At 34.1% G+C, this 21,759-nt stretch overlaps 1 protein-coding gene across 5 annotated transcripts; it reads left to right on the top strand.

The window, feature by feature from the left end:
• Window positions 1-244: 244 nt before the first annotated feature.
• LOC127834346 (alpha-1,6-mannosyl-glycoprotein 4-beta-N-acetylglucosaminyltransferase-like) lies at window positions 245-20,435 on the top strand. Of its 5 annotated transcripts, XM_052360141.1 has the most exons (7): window positions 328-448; window positions 14,460-14,630; window positions 15,158-15,283; window positions 17,902-17,946; window positions 18,151-18,406; window positions 18,718-18,995; window positions 19,109-19,313. In XM_052360141.1, exons 1-7 carry the CDS (start codon window positions 373-375, stop codon window positions 19,168-19,170), a joined length of 1,014 nt encoding a protein of 337 aa, XP_052216101.1. In that variant the 5' UTR covers window positions 328-372; the 3' UTR covers window positions 19,171-19,313. The 5 variants fall into 5 exon arrangements, with proteins under 5 accessions (XP_052216082.1, XP_052216101.1, XP_052216067.1 ...); XM_052360122.1 differs by having other exon boundaries at window positions 245-355; window positions 18,718-20,435; XM_052360107.1 differs by having other exon boundaries at window positions 18,718-20,435.
• Window positions 20,436-21,759: the final 1,324 nt, after the last annotated feature.

Raw genomic sequence — 21,759 nt, 5'->3', positions numbered from 1 at the left:
GTCGTTTACGGGTATTTAGCCCTATTCAAACACAGTTGTAAACCATACCTTTTTTGAAAACCAGCTTTAAAGGGTTTTACATTAAAGCTGGAATATTACTATACACCGGGTACCAAATCCGTCCATGTTTTTAAACAAGCTCAAAAGTTAAAAATTGGAAAAGTGACGTGTTTCCGACTCTCGATCACTTTTCCTTAGTGCTGACGTATTACGATAAATCGATTGTCTGGAAATCCGATGACGTCATACGCTTAAACGCAATCCACAATAAATCCATACGTAATCACTTGTTCAATGTGGTTTACAATCTAAGCGTGTTACTTAGCATTTTGAAACACATTCGGGAAAATATGAGGTATTTTTGAGTTTTGGATGGATTTTAATGATATATTAAAATATAATGACATTAAATGTTTTGTATATAATACTCCAATGGAACGGTTATACAGTAAGCATTTCTTTTTTTATTGTTAGAATGAACTCGAGTAGATCTATGAATCATAAGTCATTATAAGATTATTCGGTGAACAATTGAGAACATATTTCCTTAAAAGAGTCAAATATAATATAAGTGTGTATTCATCATTTCGAGGTATATTGACGCGTTTGAAACTGAAAGGGTAGTGTATTTAATGAATATGTCGTTTTGTGTTAGTTTATAAAAGAAATATCTGTCCACAAACATACACGTTTACTTAGTTTGTCATTTTATGGAGTCAAAATTCTTCATGGACGCTTTAACATATGACAAAACTTCACAATGGTACACACATGTAGGTTTTGGTTGAGTCGTGGGTTCTTGTTGAGTCGTGGTTATAGAGATGGCGTGAAATGGCATGATGGAACGTTCGCACCCGCTGTAGTTCGTTCTGGTAAAAAATTGACATAGTCGGCGTTCGGTTTACAGCTCGAAAATGCGACAAAACAGGTAAATATTGCCATTTACCACTATCCAATGCACTCTTTCCAATATAAACACTATTTCTACCCAAATATTGTTTCTAATATAAAGAAGTGAAACTCCCGCTGCTGGAGCAGTATTGAATTTTTATTAAAAAAAAATAGTTGGTCCTTTATTTAAGGCAAGTGACCGATTGCTCAAACAGTACAAAACAGCACAATACAGCACAATACAAACCAACATAAACACAAAATATGAATAAAGCTGGGGTCACCGCCTTGGAACGGTCAATGCAAAGCATTGGGGGTTTAAACCTGGTTATAGAGCGCTCAACCTCACACTTGGCCCAGCAATATTCATAATACATTTAAGTGTAAATAAAATTTAACGTCATAGCATTGTAACTCAAATTAAACAATAATAAAAGGGAATTAAAACGCATTCAATTTAATTACTATTTAATTACTCAATTGCATTGAAGATACAAGAGTAACAGAATTACAACTTTTTGACGAACGATCAAATAAAACTATTAACAATTGTCAACTACATTCCTTCTTTATAGAAAAGATTTGAGAATGTAGAATCATAGAGTTAATATCTCAGATAATCATCGCGCAAATACAGGAAGAAGCAGCAATAATGGGTGTAAAAATTCCATATTACATAGCTTGGTTGTTTATGTGACTGCTAAACAAATTAAAAATAATTAAATCAAACAAGAAACGCCTATCAGAGAGAAAATATAAATAAAATGGAACGTTATAAACCCAATGACCTATGCATGTAGATTACAACTGGGAAAGTCGGTCGTATGACGTCACAAAAATCCATAATGACATAATGACGTGAACAAATTACAAGGGCAGTACTTAATAAAAATATTAATGGGGCTGTGCTACTAATAAAACAAGTTTACGTGATTTAATATTAAGAAGCAAATGAATACAAATGGTAATTCCATTAAAGCGACATTATTGGAATCAAACAGTATATAGGTGTTTTGACAACTGAAGACAGAAATGATTTGATGTACGATTTGAGTCCAAATGTAGTTTACATGCAGATTTGTTCATACGACACAATGACACAATTTTATTCAACAGTGAAAAATGCCTATAATGTAGTATTCATGCAGATTTGTTCATACGACACAATGACACAATTTTATTCAACAGTGAAAAATGCCTATAATATCACTAATGATTCCAAATTTTAAGGGAAGAAAGATATAGTGAATCGAAAACCATCAAACACGTGTTTTTAAGTACATAAGCATCGTATCCTTTTGATAAAAACAAGTTAATTAAATTGAAAAGTTTAATATGAACATTTGGTTTAACATATTTTAATTTGCGGACACGCTTCAAAACATCTCCGTAAAATGATGGATGGGAGATTCCATTATTTAAATGCCATTTTAAAGAAACATTATATTTTGAAATTAAATCACCATACTTAGAGTAAAATCTAGCAAATTTATTTCTTAGGTTATGATACAAAAAGCCTTGTTTTAGCAATTTTTTAGTTAAATTTTAGATTACGATCATTAAAATCTTTAATACACGAACATGCTCTGGCATAACGTACCAACTGCGAAATGTAAATACCATAGGAAGGTCCTTTAGGGATGTTGCCATCTAGAAACGGAAAATTCACAATTTCAAAGTTAAAATCGTCCCGTTTGTCGTATAAACTAGTTTTTATCAAATTATTATTAATAGTTAAATGTAAGTCTAAATACGCAGCGTCTGTATTGGATATACACGATCTATTTAAGACTAGTTCTTTTGGGTAGATTTTGTGAATATATTGTTCAAATAATGGATTATCTAAATTAAGTATGTCATCAATGTACCTACTAGTAAGGTTAAAACAATTAATCAAATCTACTTGCTTAGTTTTAGATAATTCTTACATAAATTCGCTTTCATAACAATATAAAAAAAGGTCAGCTATAAGTGGCGAACAATTAGTACCCATAGGAACGCCAATAATTTGTTTAAATATTTTACCATTAAATTCAACAAACAAGTTATCCAAAAGAAAAGTAAGTGCTGCACAAAAGTCAAGACCAGTCCAAATGATGTAATTATCTAATATCTGATTAGTAAAAAAAGCTGTTTTAGTGTTTAAAGCTAGATACAAACGTTTCCCTCTAGCAAAAGTTTTTTCAATCAAAGAAACAAGTTTGGATTTTATTAAAGCGTGAGGAAGCGTTGTATATAGTGTCGAAAAATCATAAGTACTTACCTGTGACACCTTATATTTTTTATTTTCAATTTTATCAATAACTTCTAAGGTGTTTTTTATTGACCAAAATAGGTTAATATTACTATTTTCATAAACTTTATTACAAAATTTAGCTATATGATATCTAATAGCACTCAATGCAGATGTAAGATACACTGATAATTGTTTGGTGGTACAAGACACTGAATTAGCGATAAAACGACTTTTATATGGCGTCTTATGTAATTTAGGTATCCAGTAAAGTGATGGCAATTTCTTGTCAGTAATATTGACTATTACATTTAACTTTATGCATTGGGCAATATGGTCGGTAATAATTTCATTAGGTTGCTTATTGTACTCACAATATGATGTAGTTTGTGAAAGTTCTTGTGAAATAGTTTAAGTGACACAAAATCATTTTTATGAGTAATTTCCACGTTACATCGTCAGTTTAAATTTTTTACAAATGGCGGACTGCACAGGCGCACAGCATTGCTGTAAAGACGCTAACAGGTAACGCTCAGTCTCTAGTAATTGTTGTTTCTGTTCATTAATTGTTAGAAATTTGAAGACAGGAACAAATTAATCAGTAATAAATAAATGTTGTGTTTTATTATATTTTTCAGAAAAAAAACTGTCAGAATGAAGAACCTGAAGCAGTATGCTATCTTCTCGTCCTTTCGTGCCTCTTAACTATTTTTACCGCGCATGCGCATACACAGGCTGGTATTTTTTACATTGTTTAACTTTTATTTCGTCATTAAAATACTACATTATATGATGGCAGCCTATAAAGCAGTTAAGGAAAACCATATGAAAGTGGACAGAGTTGCTATGACATTTGGTGTTCTAAAACAAACATTAAGGGACAGGGTTCTAAACAAAGTGAATGTAAATGCAAAGTGGGGTAAGGATTTATTGTTTGCATTGGACGAAGAGGAGCTGCTGGTAACCATCTTGAATCACTAGCACAGGTGGGGATGGTCTAAATCGCGCACAATTGAATGTTCTAGCCAGTGAACCTGCAGTGAAGCTTGGCAGACGTAATTCAGATGACAAGCTGAGAAATTTCTAGTACAATAACTTCCTGAACAGATGGGATCATGGACTTAAGATAATAAAACCAAGAGCCCTTTCATCCACCCGTGCAGCAGCAGTGACCCAAGAAATCATTGAAAATAACTATTGTGAGTTGAATGCGGTTCTTGAAAAGTATGGTCTCAAATCAAAACCACATCTCATCTACAACCTTGACGAGACAGGAATTCAACCGGAGCACAGGCCATCACAAGTTATAACTGGTGTTTCTGCAACTAAAACGCAAGCAGAAACCTCACCAAACACAGGCACCACTACCATAGTAGCCTGTATAAATGCAGCAGGTACTGCTATACCACCCTACTATATATTCAAAGGGAAACGGCCAAACGACAAGTTAATGACAAATGCAACAGCTGGGGCCGCCTACACAATGTCAGACACGGGTGGGTGAATGGTGAAGTTCTCATGAAGTACCTCAAAGAACACTTCTTGAAATTTGTGCAAAGCAGATCTGGTGACATCATTGAACCTATCTTGTTGATGTATTATGGTCATTCATCTCATGTGCCTCTTGACATTGTAAAGTGGGCCAGACAGCACCATGTGATCCTTTTTGTTCTCCCACCACAAAGTTCGCATGCCCTCCAACCGCTAGACATAGCATGCATTGGTATATTCAAGGCCACATTCAATAGTAAATGCAACTTATACATGGCTGAAGAAAGGAGTGGAATAGTTACAAAGTATTAAATTGCAGAGTTGTCAGGTAAGGCTTACTTGACGTCGATGACACTACTCACAATCCAAGCTGGATTTAGAAAAGCCGGAATATTGCCTTTTGATGCAACAAAGGCTCTTATTGAGATGATTTTGCCATCACATTCCCCCCCCCCCCCCAAAAAAAAATAATGCAACACAGAAACATCGAGCATGACAATGAAAGAACTATTAGATAAAAATCCAATTGAAACCGCGCAAAAATCCAGACAAGAAAAAACAAAACCGAATAAAAACAAGACAAAAGAAACCAAAAAGAAAACAAAATTGGGAGGCAAACCAATTACAGAGGACAAAGTGTTCAACCAGCTACTAGAATATGACATTGAAAGATCCGGGGTGAACAAAATAGGAAAAAAACAACAGTTATGGTTAAACAAATAATTAATGACCAAAAACCTTCCTGCAGCAAAGACCACAGCATGAAAACATATGAAGTTTCATCAGATAGTGAGAGTGACTTAGCAGAAGATGACCCAGCAAATAACTGTTGTGTTTGCAATAAGTGTTCACCTCCAGGAATTGGCCAATGCGATGGGATAGTGTTTGTAAAGTGGGCACAATGTACAGCATGTGGTCATTGGTGCCACTTCAGATTTTGCTCAGAAGTCAGAGTTGTGCGAAGGCTGTTAGATTTCTTCTGTCCACATTTTGCAGACCGTGAATATTGAATTTCAAGGCTTATTGACCATATCATTCTCTACTTTGTGACTTTCTCAACTTTCAATCAATTAGATTTGTGTTGGAGTTATTATTATCTGTTACAGTGATCAATGTTATTATGTAAAAACATAACAAATTATGAACAGTGTTTTTAATAATGTTATGTTATGTTATAATTATTTTAACAATAAATGAAATTATTTACATATATTATAAAATGTGTGCAATTGATATAATTATTTATATGCATATTGAGTGTGATGTGTGATGCTAAATACAATACAGTTGTTTACTTAAACAACACAAAGTTGATTATAATTGTTTATATGCATATTGAATGTGATGCTAAATACAATACAGTTGTTTACTTAAAAAACACAAAGTTGATTATAAATCTAAAGTGTTAAAAAAACACGATAAACTTGTCACTGTTGTTTTCTGCTAAATCACTAAAGAAAGTAACCTCTGCACTGGCTTTGTTAATAGTGTTTACAGCATGCAAGTCTTGAAATTGGAACAGCCAATCAAAACCCAAGACTCAACCAGAATCTTACTTTCAATTTACCGGTTTGACACAGTCAACGCATTTGATTATTTTGATGTAAACATACGATACACATTTGGCAAAAAAGGCATGAAATCAACAGACCAAAAGGTTAATAGTTATGTTCGTAATGATTCATGGTTATATATTTATGAAATATTTTAGATGTAACATATTTATGAAATTTACCCACGGCTCAACCAACATACATGCGTTTATTTTGCAAGCCAGCCCTTGTTATCCTTTTTCAAGTCATCTGATTAATTCAAATTCTCAAAGAAACTATAAAAATATAATGTATTTTATGCTTTCCGGTGGTTTATAGAGGAATATCAGTGAAATAAAACTGGTATTTCACTGTGTTAAACAGTGAACAAAAACAGTGAAAAATATCGATAGTTTTAACTGTTTTACTGTGAAATGACGTCATTTTTTCGACGAAATGACGTTGTGAATCCAGCGAAATTATCCAATTAAACTCTTACAATGTAAATTTACGGTGAGAAAAGCATAAAATAAAAATAAAATGTGTGGATTCGATGGAATATCGAATGGAACGGTGTTATTAGCATTTCTTTTTTTATTGTTAGAATGAACTCGAGTATATCTATAATAAGCCATCATAAGGTTATTCGTAGGACAATGTAGAACATATTTCCTTAAAAAGAGTCAAATATAATATGTGTGTGTACTCATCATTTCTAGGTAGATTGACGCATTTTAAAGGGAAATGTATTTGATGAATATGTCGTTTTGTGTTGGTTTATAAAAGAAATCTCTGTCCTAAAAAATACACGCTTACTTAGTTTATCATTTTATGGAGTCAAAATTCTGCATGGACGCTTTGACAAAACTTCACAATGTACATGCGTTTTTTTTGCAAGCCAGCCCTTGTAAACATTGTCTTTTTAAAAACTGTATCAGCGATTATAAACGGTTAAATAAATAATCTGTTAATATCCAGGTCAAGCAAGCGCTTCCAGGTGTAGATGTTTAACATTCACGTTTAAAATACGTAGCTATACAAATTCTTATCGTCATTAAGATAACATATTACGTGACAACGACTTCGCAATAAAGGCATACATGTGCAAGCAATATTTTAGATTATTTCAATATGAGAACCTACACGTTGTAACGTGACTATTTTAAACATATCATGGTTTCACCAATACGTTGCTTCTACCTGTCGGTTATTGATAGTATTCCTACAGGTCTTTTCGATTATTGAAACTGACATTATATGGACTGACACATTGAGGCTTATCTTAATAATCTTTTTGGATCCTTTCCAGTATCTGAAATTGTAAAGGTTATATTTTGTGCTGAATCTTTCTTCCTCGTTGACTTGAAACAAAAAGACACACGATGTGTTTATAATTATATTGAATGCCCGTGCCGTCCCAAAAAAAGAATAATTATTTACGTTGGCATGGAATTAGTCTTTCCGAACTTCTACTTTAGCTCACCTTCTAAAGGCTAAGCACTAAGTTCTTAATGGGAGCCGCGTGATCAACCTCTGCCCGGCTCAATTTTGATGGACCTTTATCAGATTTATTATCCTCTCACTATCTAGACCGAGTTTGAATACAGTATGGGTCAATCGCGTTCAAAAACTAAGTCACCATGTACGATCTCATAAAACCCTTGTTACTATAGAAAAAAAGACACATGTACGATTCAATCATGATGCAATTTGGTCGAATGTTAATCTTGACTTTTTATTGGCTGAGCTCGAATCTAGGTCAATTGCAAACTTAAATCTATGTTACTAGTATCAAGTCAAATAAATAAAAACAACACACTATAGTTAACGCTATATATTCCACAATTAAGAATAAGTCTTGATGAAATATTGTCAGAATGTCAATCTTGACAATATGTAGAATTAATATGAATATGGATCACGTGCCTCCTAAAACTATAGCAAATCTTATAAGACTCGTTTCCACTCTAGAGGCCTCATTTATGTCGGAATCTTGATCAACCTTTGTAAGAATCTTAATATTAACAATCTGTGGAATTAAATCGAATTCTAAAACTAGGTCGCTTGGTCAAATATTATAAAAAAATAACCACTCTAGAGGCTACATTTATGACTGAGTCTTGAAAAAAAAATGGTCAAAGTTTTATCTTGGCCGAATGAGTTCGAAGCGACTTCGAGTCAGTGCATGAAAAGTCAAACAAACAGTACATTCGAATTTTCCTACACTATTAAATTGTCATTTCAACTTAAAAATATCAATGAATAACTACTTATTTTTACTAATTAGAAACTACGCGCAGTATCGTACTCGTTTGTAATATTTACATAAAAAATGTAAAATACTGTAGCATAATAAAATGGAATTACCTAGGTGAGTATAATACCAAAAAAAAAATGGGAAAAAAGATAAAGATTCCTATACATTAAACCGTAGATTAAAGTAGAGCTGTAACGATTCACTCATCACTCGATTCGATTTCGATACCAAATGGTCCGATACGATTATTTTCGATTCGATTCAAATTAAACTATTTGCAGCTTATTTTACAAACTATTTCATGTTTGGTATGTCCAGGGCATGAATTAATATGTTTGGTATTTGTTATTAACTTATTAATTCATTATGTTGTACATTTAAAGTGTTTTATTTTTGAAATAAAATTTAAAAACGCATATTGTTTTGATAAGAAACAAATTTATTGAACAAATCTTCTTGTTGAGTTATTCTTTAATAACATAAAATGCACAAACTATTACATGTGTTTAACAGAAAAACTAAACAAAAACAAACATGTAAGTATATAAACAACTTCCAGTTGACTTCTTAACAGAATGCACACAGTTAAGTAAACACGTTTTGCAAGTTGCCTTTTCATCAGAACCTTCGCGAAACCCAAAATGTTCCCATACTTTTAATTTTAATTTTGACGGTGCGTCTGTCAGCGTGGTTTAAGAAGCCATATTACCGGCAGATGTAATGCTCAGCATGTTATTCATTCATTCATTGGATGCCATATTGGCTACTGACCAATCACAAGACGTATTACAAATGACAATGAAGTTTAGACGACGGATTTGGAAAGTAAGGTTTAAAATGCGGATTAATCGGGATTTTAGCGAATCGAATCGAAATTTGCCGTATTGGTATCGAAATCGAATCGGCGGCGTTGAACCGGTTTTACGATGCATCGAACCGAATCGTTACAGCTCTAGATTAAAGTAAGTGATGGGAGCTTAATATACAAATAACATATTTGTAAACTATTTCATAACCGTTACACTATTGTTAAATAAATGCAGATGTATTTTTGAATCCGTTTTCATTTTTTGCATACAATATTAATAAAGGTATTTTGCTCTAAGCTCGACTCTTAATGGTCATCGAAAATAAATCTACTTTGAATAATTTTAAGAAGAGCACATATTTCTCTAAAATAAAAACGTTTTCATCATAATATGAAAAAAGTTCCATTGACCGTTGACGATCGTGAACGCAGTACACAGAGACATCAAAAGAAACAGATCAACAATTGTTCATTTCACGCCCGGTAAATTAAAACTGTAATTACCACCACAATTAAAAGTAAATTGTTAATTTGAAGAAAATCAATTTTAGGCCACAGCCATAAAAGGTTTTGCAAAGGTCGTTTCTAACGGATGGATAGTAAGTTGGTTCCTTTTTCCTAGTTCCTTATTCCATATTCGAATAAGGAATAAGGAACTGTTCCTTATTCCTTATTCACACGTAACATATTTGTTATAGGGTTTTAAAGAAAAATAATTCAATTATTTCTGATGTCAATCAAAACGAAATAATTCGAATACATTTACGTTATGTATTACGTTACATATTCGTGTTTCTTCTTCGCGCTTGCATAGGATTTCTTGTATAAACCGAACCGATATTTTCTAATTTGAATACTAACTTCACATCAACAAAATCTAAAGCATATACTATTATTTTACATGTATGTAATATAAAAGTGAAATATTGTACATTTAAACATGTTTGTTTGTCTTTTTAGTCAAGTCCCTTATTCGCGGCTGAATAAGGAAAAATGAACTGGTTAATTCCTTTTTCAAGCCGAATAAGGAACTGACATTTTCTTACTCTCTACATAGTTTCTTTATATATATATATATATATTAAGTTAACGATGAAGGGGGATACTTTATTAGTGAAGTGCATCATTGTGTCCGTTTGCATCCGTGTATTTACTCAAAATACGAAACTTTATCTGAAGCAGTTTTACAGTGAAAACGATGTTAAATGACATAATGTAATTAAATGATTAAAATGATGTCATAATTACAATGGCGCTGTACTTACAGAATCGTATAAATGATGAAATAAAAGTATAGTGATGTGATTGAAGAATCATATGAAGGATGCTATTTAATGACAGTGTAACTGTTGCGATTACAGAATCATAGAAAGGAAAACAGTAATAGGACAGTGCTGATACAGAATCATTGAAATGATTATATGACAGGACTGTGTAGTGATTGTTAAATTGTTGCATGTCAATTTTTGTGTTGGTATTGTGACGTTAAAAGTGTATGCAGTTGATCGTTTACAATAGGTTAGTTCTTTTGTATTAAATATTTATATGTGCACATTCTTATGTAACTGATAGTATAAATCTTAGGTAGAGAAAGAAAAGCCGTTGAAGTATTTCCTATCATGACGTATATGAACTTCATTTAATTTCGGCATTCTTATCCTAGTATATATATAAAAAGTTTCCTAGTAAAAATATTTTAATACAAGTGCTTTTGTCTTGATTTCGGGAATGGGCTGCGCCTACCATTTTGGAGGAAAATTATCGATACAACGGGAAAGAGTATGAACACAACTTCAAACACTGCCCATACCTTTAGAATTCAGACCGGAAGATACATTTGCAACAATCTCCCCGTGAATAACATTATTGCCTTTGTTGTAATCAACGGGTTATAGATGATGAATTCCATTTTATTTGTGTTTGTTCATGTTTACGTTTACTATGACAAAAATACAAGAATACACTAAACGTTTTCATTACAAAAATCCATCTGTTGTTAAAAGTTTACTTACATCAACACGTACATTTGAAATATTTCATGTTTGTTAATATGTAAAGAACGATTAATTGTACACACTTTCTGTACCTCCTTTGAAATAAGTCATATATGTATTTATTATATACCTGTTTAAAGGGATCTTTTCACGGTTGGGTAAATGACAAAATTGAGAAAAGTTGTTTCAGATTCGCAAATTTTCGGTGTAGTTATGATATTTGTGATGAAACAGTATTACTGAACATTTACAATGGTCTAATATAGCCATTATATGCATCTATTGACGATTTAAAAACCTAAAAATTATAAAGCGTTGCAACGCGAAACGATTGAATAATATGGAGAGTTCTGTTGTTGTCGTTTAAATTTGTGAAACTACGAAGATTGCGTATATAAGGTAAAATACACATCGTATGTATGCTTGGCAGGATAGCTCAGTTGGCGTATGCGTTTTTTACTTCAGTATTCCGGGGGTCACTGGTTCGAGTCCTGCTGCGTGCTACTTTTTTTTCCTTTTTTAAATTTTATTTTTGATTTTTTTTCTGGAGCTTTTAAAATTTAACGTTCACATTTATCATAATATACCATTTAATGACAAACTTCAAAATATGCCAAAATCTGTGAAAAGGCCATTTTAATGCTTTTTACAAAATACAAGTATTATCAATCGTTGAAATAAACAATCCCGTATTACGCTACTCGCTGTTTCTAATTCCGTATTACCATACAAGCCGGACTACTGTCTTCGATCCATTTAATTACGTCACATAACGCGCACCGAAAATAGGAAACCCCCATATAACACAATATATTACGTAGTACATCGTGTGGCGTCATTTCTGTGACGAAATACACTAGTTTTATTTAAACTGGAATTTAAGGACAGTCGGACGTGGTGTTTTTTAACAGTAAACTATTTGTTTAAAACGAACGAATGCAGAACGTTTTTCAGAGTGTTTGTTTTTAATGCATCAATATAAATTTCGATAGGAATACAATAAGATATTGTGGTTTAACATAAGTTTGGATAGAGACATGGAAGAATAGAAGTGGAAGTGGATATCGTTTCAACGCTTTTGTTATAAACATCGAATCAAAGCTATCAACTTAGTTGTTATAAACATTGGATTAATGATGTCATTTAGGTAAGCGTGTCGGAACCCTGTGTTTTCCCGGTTCAAATGTTTACACGGTAATTTACATAAACTGTATTCATACGCGTCTTAAATAAACTATGGCGTGCCTCGAAGTCATTGTTTTGCCAGTTTTGTTAGAGCAAAAATACAATTGTTAACTGTTTTCGTTAGTTGTGTATGTAATAAAAGGAATATTACGCTAGTCAATTGTTCCAAGAGTTTGTATTCAATCTCGTGGCTTGTGTTATTTCGTCATACGTCATCGCACAAGCCACTCGACTGAATATAAACTCTTGGAATAATTGACTAGCGTCATATTCCGTATATATTGTATCACTCTTTACTTACATATGCATGTAAGACAAGTTAAACAGACATAAGTCTATGACGAATATACAAATGCTAGGTCACGCAAGATTTCTGGACAACGTCATATTAACTGTAGGTACTAACAAGGCTGACTCATTTTATTTGCACTTGTAAATTGCAGTTTCATCCACAAGATAACATGTGGTATGAATGTTATTTGAAAACATTTAAATAGGGACGCTTTTTGTACCCCTCCTCCTAACGTATATGGAGGATGGTTTTGGATGACATCATTATTAAGCGATAACACTCGTTAACATTTGTTCATCTTTCAACTATGACAAAACATGCACATCTCGATTCTTGTTATCATGATATAACAGAGGGTCGATAAAATACCGCATGGGCTCATGCATACTTGTATGCGTATTGTTAACGGGCCTTTTATTTTCATGTTAATGATTTAACATGCGTTGTGGATTTGTTTCGCGGTACACAATTTACATTCCATACATGTTTAGCAAATCGTGTTTATTTAAAATTTAAGCACTTCATTATAAGAAGTGTATTTTTAACAACACGTAATGCTGGGCGATATATAATTGCGTAGATATACTATTATACGTTCAGAAGTATATTATACGAGTAGCACTCCAGCAATACGTTTTGAAGACGTTTGAATATACAATGTTCAACCTTCTTTCCTATGATCACAAATTTCAATTTCAAAATTCCTAGTAGAATTATTCCGAATACTGCAATGGGGCGTTTTCACTTAGATAGCACATATGCGCTGTATTTTAACATGTCCCATATATATTTCAAAATAATTACATGCATAAAAAGTGTGACCGTAGCTTTAAAGGAACCATTTCACAAATCTTGCATGTATTGAAGTTAAATTAAATGCTTTGTATTGATAAATTTAAACATAATCATTGGATATAAAAAGCTCCAGTAAAAAAATAAGAGTAAAATAAAAGAAAGAAAAAAGTAACCCTCGACTGGGCTCGAACCGCTGACCCCTGGAGTAAAAGTCTTTCACTGAGACCACTCGGCCATCCGTGCTCATACAATGAGTGATGTATTTTATGCTTTATATAATGAATCCTCGTGGTGTCACAAAATATAAGAACAACAACAGAACCATCCAAAGTAAATAATAAAAATCGTCAAAAGATGCATATAATGGAGATTGTTGAGCATGGTAAATGATCAGTATTACTTTTTCCTCAAAAATATCACAATTACAACGAAAATTTGCGAATCTGAAACATTTATTTTTAATTTCGTCAATTTACCAAACGTGAAAAGGCTGCAGGTTTGAAAAATGATAATGTAATGCTTTGGGGAAGAAAGTGTGGAGTAAAAGTCTTCCAATTGAAAGTCGTCGTCGTTTTGATGTTGGGGTATTTCTGCAACACACTCTTTGTTTAAGTTCTCAATGTACTAGCAGGATTTATTTTAAAAAAAAATTGCGTGTGCGCCACCGGCTGTTGAAAACAGCAAAAAAACAATAACAGACAAATACAAAAGGACGAACCGCGCCCTTTGTCTTGGAACAAGTTAATTATTAACAAAAAACAAAGTTTTAAAAACATATTATTAAAACCGCTCAATTTGTTTGTTTTTTTGACATTATTGTTTAATAATACAAAGGAAGCAGTATACAGGGTATATTATCTGGAAACAAAACACACACACACACACACACAAATTAAAACAACTTTGATCAATTTGATTTGTTTAGGATAGAAACCATCCTTCCAGAATACTTAAACAAATTGTATTCGCATTTTTTTTCAGAACGCTTTGACTCTGTCGATAAGTCGTATTCGAATAGGTTAAGGTTAGGCGTCAAAGCAACGATGCGGAAGCCGTTCTTCATACGTCGATTTTGGAAGATCAGCCTTTCCACGTTAGCGGTAGTCTTCGTTGTTCATGCCATACGAGTGCTTGTGTACACGCAAAATCAAGGTAAATAATATGAGTCGCATTCTGAGAAAACTTGGCAATATGCTTGTGCGTAAAGTGTCGTCCCAGATCAGCCTGTGCAGTCCGCACAGGCTAATCAGGGACGACACTTTCCGCTTTTAAGACATTTTTCGTTTAAATGAAGTATCTTCTTAGCAAAAATCCAATTTAGGCGGAAAGTGACGTCCCTGATTAGACTGTGCGGACTGCACAGGCTCATATGGGACGACACTTTACGCTCATGCATTATGCCAAGTTTTCTCAGAACGCGATATATTTCGTTAGTGCTGTAATCATTTTAATAAATTAAGGCTCGCAGTGATGTAATTATTATAAATATGAAAATCATGAAAATCATTGGAAGAGGTACTTACAGACGAGCATGCTTAAGTATTTTGCTATATAATGCACTTTGTGACCTTACAACAGTGTTTGACAATATTAAGCACCCATAAATATATTTTTAAAAATGAAAAACAAAAGATATTGCATTGATGTATTTGCATTGATGGTTTTCTTTCTTTTTGGAGACACTCAGAAAATTTTAAACTGGTCAATACTTCCGCCGAGCACTTCCATGGGACTAAAAAATCAGTCACACTCGTCGTGCAATGAGCACATTGTGCTTGTGCGAGGACTTCCACGGATTACAAAAGGTGTGTTGTTTTATAATTTACAAAGTGAGTTTAATAAAAAAAAGGTTTAAGGTCATTTTTAGGAAAAGTTACAAGCGGTCATTATATTTAATCGATTAAGACCTACACATTCATACGCTCTAAAAAGGTATGCTTTTATTTGATTATTTGTATAATATGCTTATTAACTTGATGGATGTTGTCAACGTGTTGCTTGCTTATTAAAAGACTCACGAAATGTACCAATGATAGATGTATCTGCAGTTTTATTTTATTTTTCTATTTTAACTTCACACCAACAATGGTATCGGTCATTAGAGATGTCCGGTTAGCTATAACATTTTTTTAAACCTATGTATTTAAGCTCGATTGCATAACAAGCCTAAGCTTATATGAAACACTCTCGAGTCCGTTTCCTTGGTGTCTGTGGGGGAGATCTAAAGAACGAAGTGGGGATCGAACCCGCGACCTCCCGATCGCTAGGCGGACACCATATCCACTACACCACGGCGATCATAGCCTATTTATCTTAGAAAGTTTGCATCGCAAGCCCAAGGCTTATTGAATGCTCTCGAGTCCGTTTCATGGAAAGAGCCAGTACTAGGTGCCTTTGAGAAAGATCCAAAGAACGCTCCTACAATGTGGATGGAACCCTTAATTGATATCGAGGTCGCTAGGCGGACACCACATCCCCTACACCTCGGCGACCTTCTTATCCGGTTAAGTGCGCATTGTATTTAAATCTTAATACATTTTTATACTCCCCCAAAATTTATTTTGGGGGAGCATATAGTCGCCGCTTCGTCTGTCCGTCCGTGCACAAACTCAGCAACTAATGACCGGAATTCAATGAAACTTTATGGGAAGCTTCACTACCAAGAGGAGATGTGCATATTATCAGCGGGTTCTGGTCGGATGATTATTCACAGAGTTATGGCTCTTTGAAATTTTCTATAAAAAATTCTTGACCCCCAACTACTGTGCCCTCAAGACGTTTTTTTTATCTAAATATATAGTGCTATATTGTGACAAAAAAAACTTTTGGGAGCATCACCCGTCTCCGACGGTTTCTTGTTTGTTATTATCTCCGCCGAAATTTTTTTCAGAGGGGATATAGTTATTGGTCCTGTCCGTCTGCCCGTCCGGCTGAAACTTTGTCCGGAGCATAACTCCAAATCTATTCAATGGATTTACTTTAAACTTAGTATATAAACAGATGACAACTAGGAGAAGTGCAGTGACCAAGAACCATAACTCTATCTACCTTAGTTTTTTAAATTATCTTCCCTTTTATATTATTTTATAGTAATTTTTTGTCCGGAGCATAACTCTAAATCTACTGAAGGGATTTACTTGAAACTTAAAATATAAACAGATGGCAAGTAGGAAAAGTGCAGTGACCAAGAACCACAACTCTATCTTCCTTAGTTTTTGAATTATCTCCCCTTTTATATAATTTTAAAGTAATTTTTTGTCCGGAGCATAACTCTAAATCTACTGAAGGGATTTACTCGAAACTTGAAATATAAACAGATGGCAAGTAGTAAAAGTGCAGTGACTAAGAACCATAACTCAATCTACCTTAGTTTTTTAATTATCTCCCCTTTTATATAACCTTTAAGTAAATTTTGTCCGGAGCATGACTCTAAATCTACTAAAGGGATTTACTTGAAACTTGAAATATAAACATGTGGCAACTAGAAGAATGCAGTGACCAAGAACCATAACTCTATCTACCTTAGTTTTTCGGAGGGACACTCGATGTTTTAGTTATCTATTATCTCCCCTTTTATATAATTTTAAAGTAAATTTTTGGCCGGAGCATAACTCTAAATCTACTGAAGGGATTTACTTGAAACTTTAAACTTAAACAGATGGCAAGTAGGAGAAGTGCAGTGACTAAGAATCATAACTCTATTTACCTTAGTGTTTGAATTATATCCCTTTATTTGCTTTCAATGTAAATTTTTGTCCGGAACATAATGAATTATCTCCCTTTATTTGTTTTTACAAATATTTTTCTACTCTCTTAAACAAATGTTTTCATACACGCAAACACATGTCGGCGGGGATTTGGCGCTACTGTGACAAGCTCTTGTTGTTTTAGATCGGTCAATAGCTTATATCGCTTGACAATATTTATTGCCCCCTACCGGTTTCACCGGAGGGGACTTATGGTTTGCGCTCTGTGCGTCTGTCTGTCTGTCACACTTTTCTGGATCCTGCGATAACTTTACTAGTTGTTCATATTTTTTCCTGAAACTTTATCCACGGATAGATGGCAATATGGTCATTATGCACGTCATTTCATTTTGTTCCTACGTCAAAAATTATGGTTGCTATGGCAACAAATAAAAAAAATCTGACAATGGTGGAGCTGGTAGGGGACATATATTGCTTGGCAATAGTCTTGTTCAATTTATCTTCATTAAAATCGCAGCTTTTATGCGTGGATCTGTGTAAATTGTTTCGAAACTATTTTTTGAAACTAAATGTAGTTTAATACAGGTAAACTCAGAATGATCTTTAATCCAAATAATATTGATAAATCTCGAGAATAGGCATATTACAATTATGACCCATGTACAAGACATCTTATTATGTCATGTTCTAAATATTGATAAATCTTGAGAATCCAGACATGCCAAGAACAACGAGTAAACCAACTAGGAACATTGGCCTAGGTATAAGTATTGCCTTATTATTATTAAATACAAAACATATTGTTGGAAACGTATTATTTAAACTGTCTTTGATATATATGAATACCAATGTATCCAAATGATCTGTTCTTGTCTCTTTATATTTATTGTCGGCGAATCAGGAATTCGAAAGGGCTTATCTATGCAACTTAGTAACAATATTAGTCGTGTTTTTATCTCCGTCAGGTTTCCTGACTATTGGAATCAGCACTGTGCCTCGTGTTGGTACAAGCTACATTGAAAAAACCCTTGCCTCCTTGCACGAAAATATCGTTTCAAGTGAGATTTCTACCACCACCATTGTGCTATTCATAGCGTCCTTAAACGAGGCGTTTGTCACACAGACTCTGAAACACATCGACGAGAAGTATTCGCCAAGTGTGGAGTCCGGTCTTCTGCAAGTGGTGCAGCCATCATCGAGTCAGATGTATCCAAATTTTGGGTAAGTACCGTATACATCACCTTGCGTCATCGATACAAAAAATTGTGAAGTATGACAACATCTTTAACATTATGATCTCGCTTTCTACATAGTTGGATACAATTTTATTAGAGTTCTACGTATTGCGCGTGTCTTATTGTTGGATAATACTTTCGACGAAATGTGATATGCTAATAGTTAAGAAGACACGTCTTTTTCATTTCAACCTTATTAAGCTTTGCTGTACATGTAATATGCTTGATAAACGATAAGCTATACTATTTGAATTTCATATTTCCATATCGCATAGTTTGTTGTCCTATTTTTTACAGCTTAATAAAGAAGCGAACTTTCAACGACTCTTTGGAGCGAGTCGAATGGCGGACAAAGCAGAACCTTGATTACGCTTACCTGTTTGCGTATTGCGAATCTCTTTCCGAATATTTCATTCAGATTGAAGACGATGTAATAACAGCTTCAAACTTCATACAAGAAATAAGAAATGCAATTATAAGATTGGAAAACAGCAAACCGCCGTGGTTTGAAATCTCATTTAGTAGCCTTGGGTTTATTGGGAAGTTATTCAGGTCACCAGACCTATGTATGTTGAGTAAGTATCTGATTTTATTTCAACTTCAAAAACCTTGTGATTTGCTGATGAATGATCTTCGGAACATAATGCTGCAACCACAGGAAATAAGGAACGAAAAGTCGTTGTTTCAGCACATGGGAGTCGTGTCCTCGTTGCCAGGAAAAATACAAAAGTTGGTGGATACAGCATTTAAAGATAAACAAGCGACGTTTCTTTCTCAACAACTTCAAAAGGACTTAAACGGGCAGTTTAAAATATTTAATACTTCGAATCCAGCTGCAAACCTCGACACTTCGTTGGAAACATTCGACGCGTTTAATGCGGAACGTGCATATTTGAACACGATGTTTGGCTTCTTCTGGGCCAAGACTCCCAAGAAAAACGATTTCTTCAGAATCGTTTTCCTGAAACCAGTCGGACTTAAGCGCATCAATATAAAAACTGGCCACCCAACCACTAAACTTGATGCCTTGACAGATGGTGAGGTAAGGACTAACAACGGTTCAATCGCACAGGGTGGATGCGGGGACTTCAGCACGGTCGGAGCTTTCAAAAATGGTCATTTTGTATACGATTTCCCGGAACCCGTTATCTCGAATGGCATTTGTATTGTGGTAACTCAGCAGATGAAAACCTGGCTGATTGTGTCCGAGATTCACATAGCGGAATAGTAGTTTTTTTCAATCACATACACATAGACAAGGATCTAAAATATATATTAAATGTCAAATATTGACACAAAATATACTTACAAAAGCAATGTTTATACAATGTACCATGAATTTTCGATAACAAACTTTTTGACGACACAAGCTTTTCCTTGCTTGAAGGAATACCGGTCCTTACCTGTGGTTTTCTTTCTTCCATTTCGTCTGGTAATATTTTGTACAATTATCGTTAACGGATGTTATGTCACTTAACGGGGGCATTATATGTGTCTTCGTTTACTGTGGATATTTGTCCGTAGATGTACTTCATACATTTCTTTTGAGAAGGTTGGTAAATGTTAATTTGCGCTCTCTTTTATGTTGTTAATCTTATATATTTTATGTTAATTTGAAGCAGAGTAAATATAATTGTTAGTTAGCTTGTTCTTTAAGTGATGTTGATACCTATATACACTTAGTTTTGTTAATGTAACATGTTAATGCAATTACTATATATAATACGAGCTACAGTATATGAGCAAGTCTTTGTACAATAAGTATATCTCTTTTTATGATGTGCAACATTATTTAGTGCCATATATGCCCCGGTCAAATATTTGTGATGTGCTATTATGGATAAGGATTAATGTACATGCGTTTACTCTTGGTGAATATAATATGGCAATAATGCGAGCAACATTATTCGTACATCTGTGAACAATGAGCATATTTCATTTATAAGTTCCATAGCAATTAATATTTTGTTTTATGTTTATTCATTTAACCCAATAAGATTATTACATCAAACTTAGCACACAATATGTTATTATACTTCATAAATTGGTTTGTCATTAATGAAACAACATATTAGGTATAGATTTAGTTATCATTAATACCAATATCAGGGGGGGATGCGTAAACTGGAGCTTACTGGTATTAAGTGAGGTGAGTTGGAAATTACGTCCACGATGGCGTCGTTTTCGTGAAGAAGTAGCGGATATTTTCTTCAGGTGAGCCACTTTATATTTAATAGGCCCTTTCGGCTCTTAAGACTGCGATTTTTGTGCTTCCCTCGTTTTATTTTGTTACAAGTTCGTAGACTTGGAATAAAACAAGAGGGCCAAGAAGGCCCTAGTTCGCTCACCTGAGAGGAGTCGGTTCATTCAATCTTTACCAAATGTCAAACTTGACCTAGATATTGTCCAGACAAACATCCTGGTCAAGTTTCATCATTATTTTACTGCGAGTCATGATCAATGTACCTATAAAGTTTCATGATCCTAGGCGTAAGCATTCTTGAGTTATCATCCGGAAACCACTTTTCTAAGTTGAGTCACCGTGACCTTGACAGCCAATGTGTGAATACGTTTTTTTGGCACTGTGACCTTGACCTCTGACCTAGTGACCTGATAATCAATAGGGGTCATCTGCGAGTCATGATCAATATAGCTATGAAGTTTCATGAACCTAGACATAAGCGTTCTTGAGTTATCATCCAGAAACCATTTAATTGTTTCAGGTCACCGTGACCTTGACCTTTGATCTAGTGACCTGAAAATCAATAGGGGTCATCTGCGAGTCATGATTATTGTACCTATGAAGTTTTATGATCCTAGGCATAAGCGTTCTTGAGTTATCATCCAGAAACCATTTTACTATTTCAGGTCACCGTGACTTTGACGTAGTGACCTGAAAATCAATAGGGGTCATCTTCGAGTCATGATCAATGTACCTATGAATTTCATGATCCTATCCATAAGCATTCTTGAGTTATCATCTGGAAACCATTTAACTATTTCGGGTCACTTTGACCTTTGACCTAGTGACCTGATAATCATTAGGGATCATCTGCGAGTCATGATCAATGTACCTATGAAGTTTCATGATCCTAGGCCTAAGCGTTCTTGAGTTATCATCCGGAAACCATTTTACTATTTCGGGTCATCGTGACCATGACCTTTGACCTAGTGACCTAAAAATCAATAGGGGCCATCTACGAGTTATGATCAATGTACCTATGAAGTTTCGTGATCCTAGGCCTAAGCGTTCTTGAGTTATCATCCGGAAACCATTTTAATATTTCGGGTCATCGTGACTTTGACCTAGTGACCTGAAAATCAAAAGGGGTTATCTGC

Source organism: Dreissena polymorpha, chromosome 1, assembly GCF_020536995.1.
Source record: "Dreissena polymorpha isolate Duluth1 chromosome 1, UMN_Dpol_1.0, whole genome shotgun sequence".
NCBI lineage: Eukaryota > Metazoa > Mollusca > Bivalvia > Myida > Dreissenidae > Dreissena > Dreissena polymorpha.
Note: the sequence above shows the minus strand (reverse complement) of the source record. Positions and strands in the feature narration are given on the sequence as shown.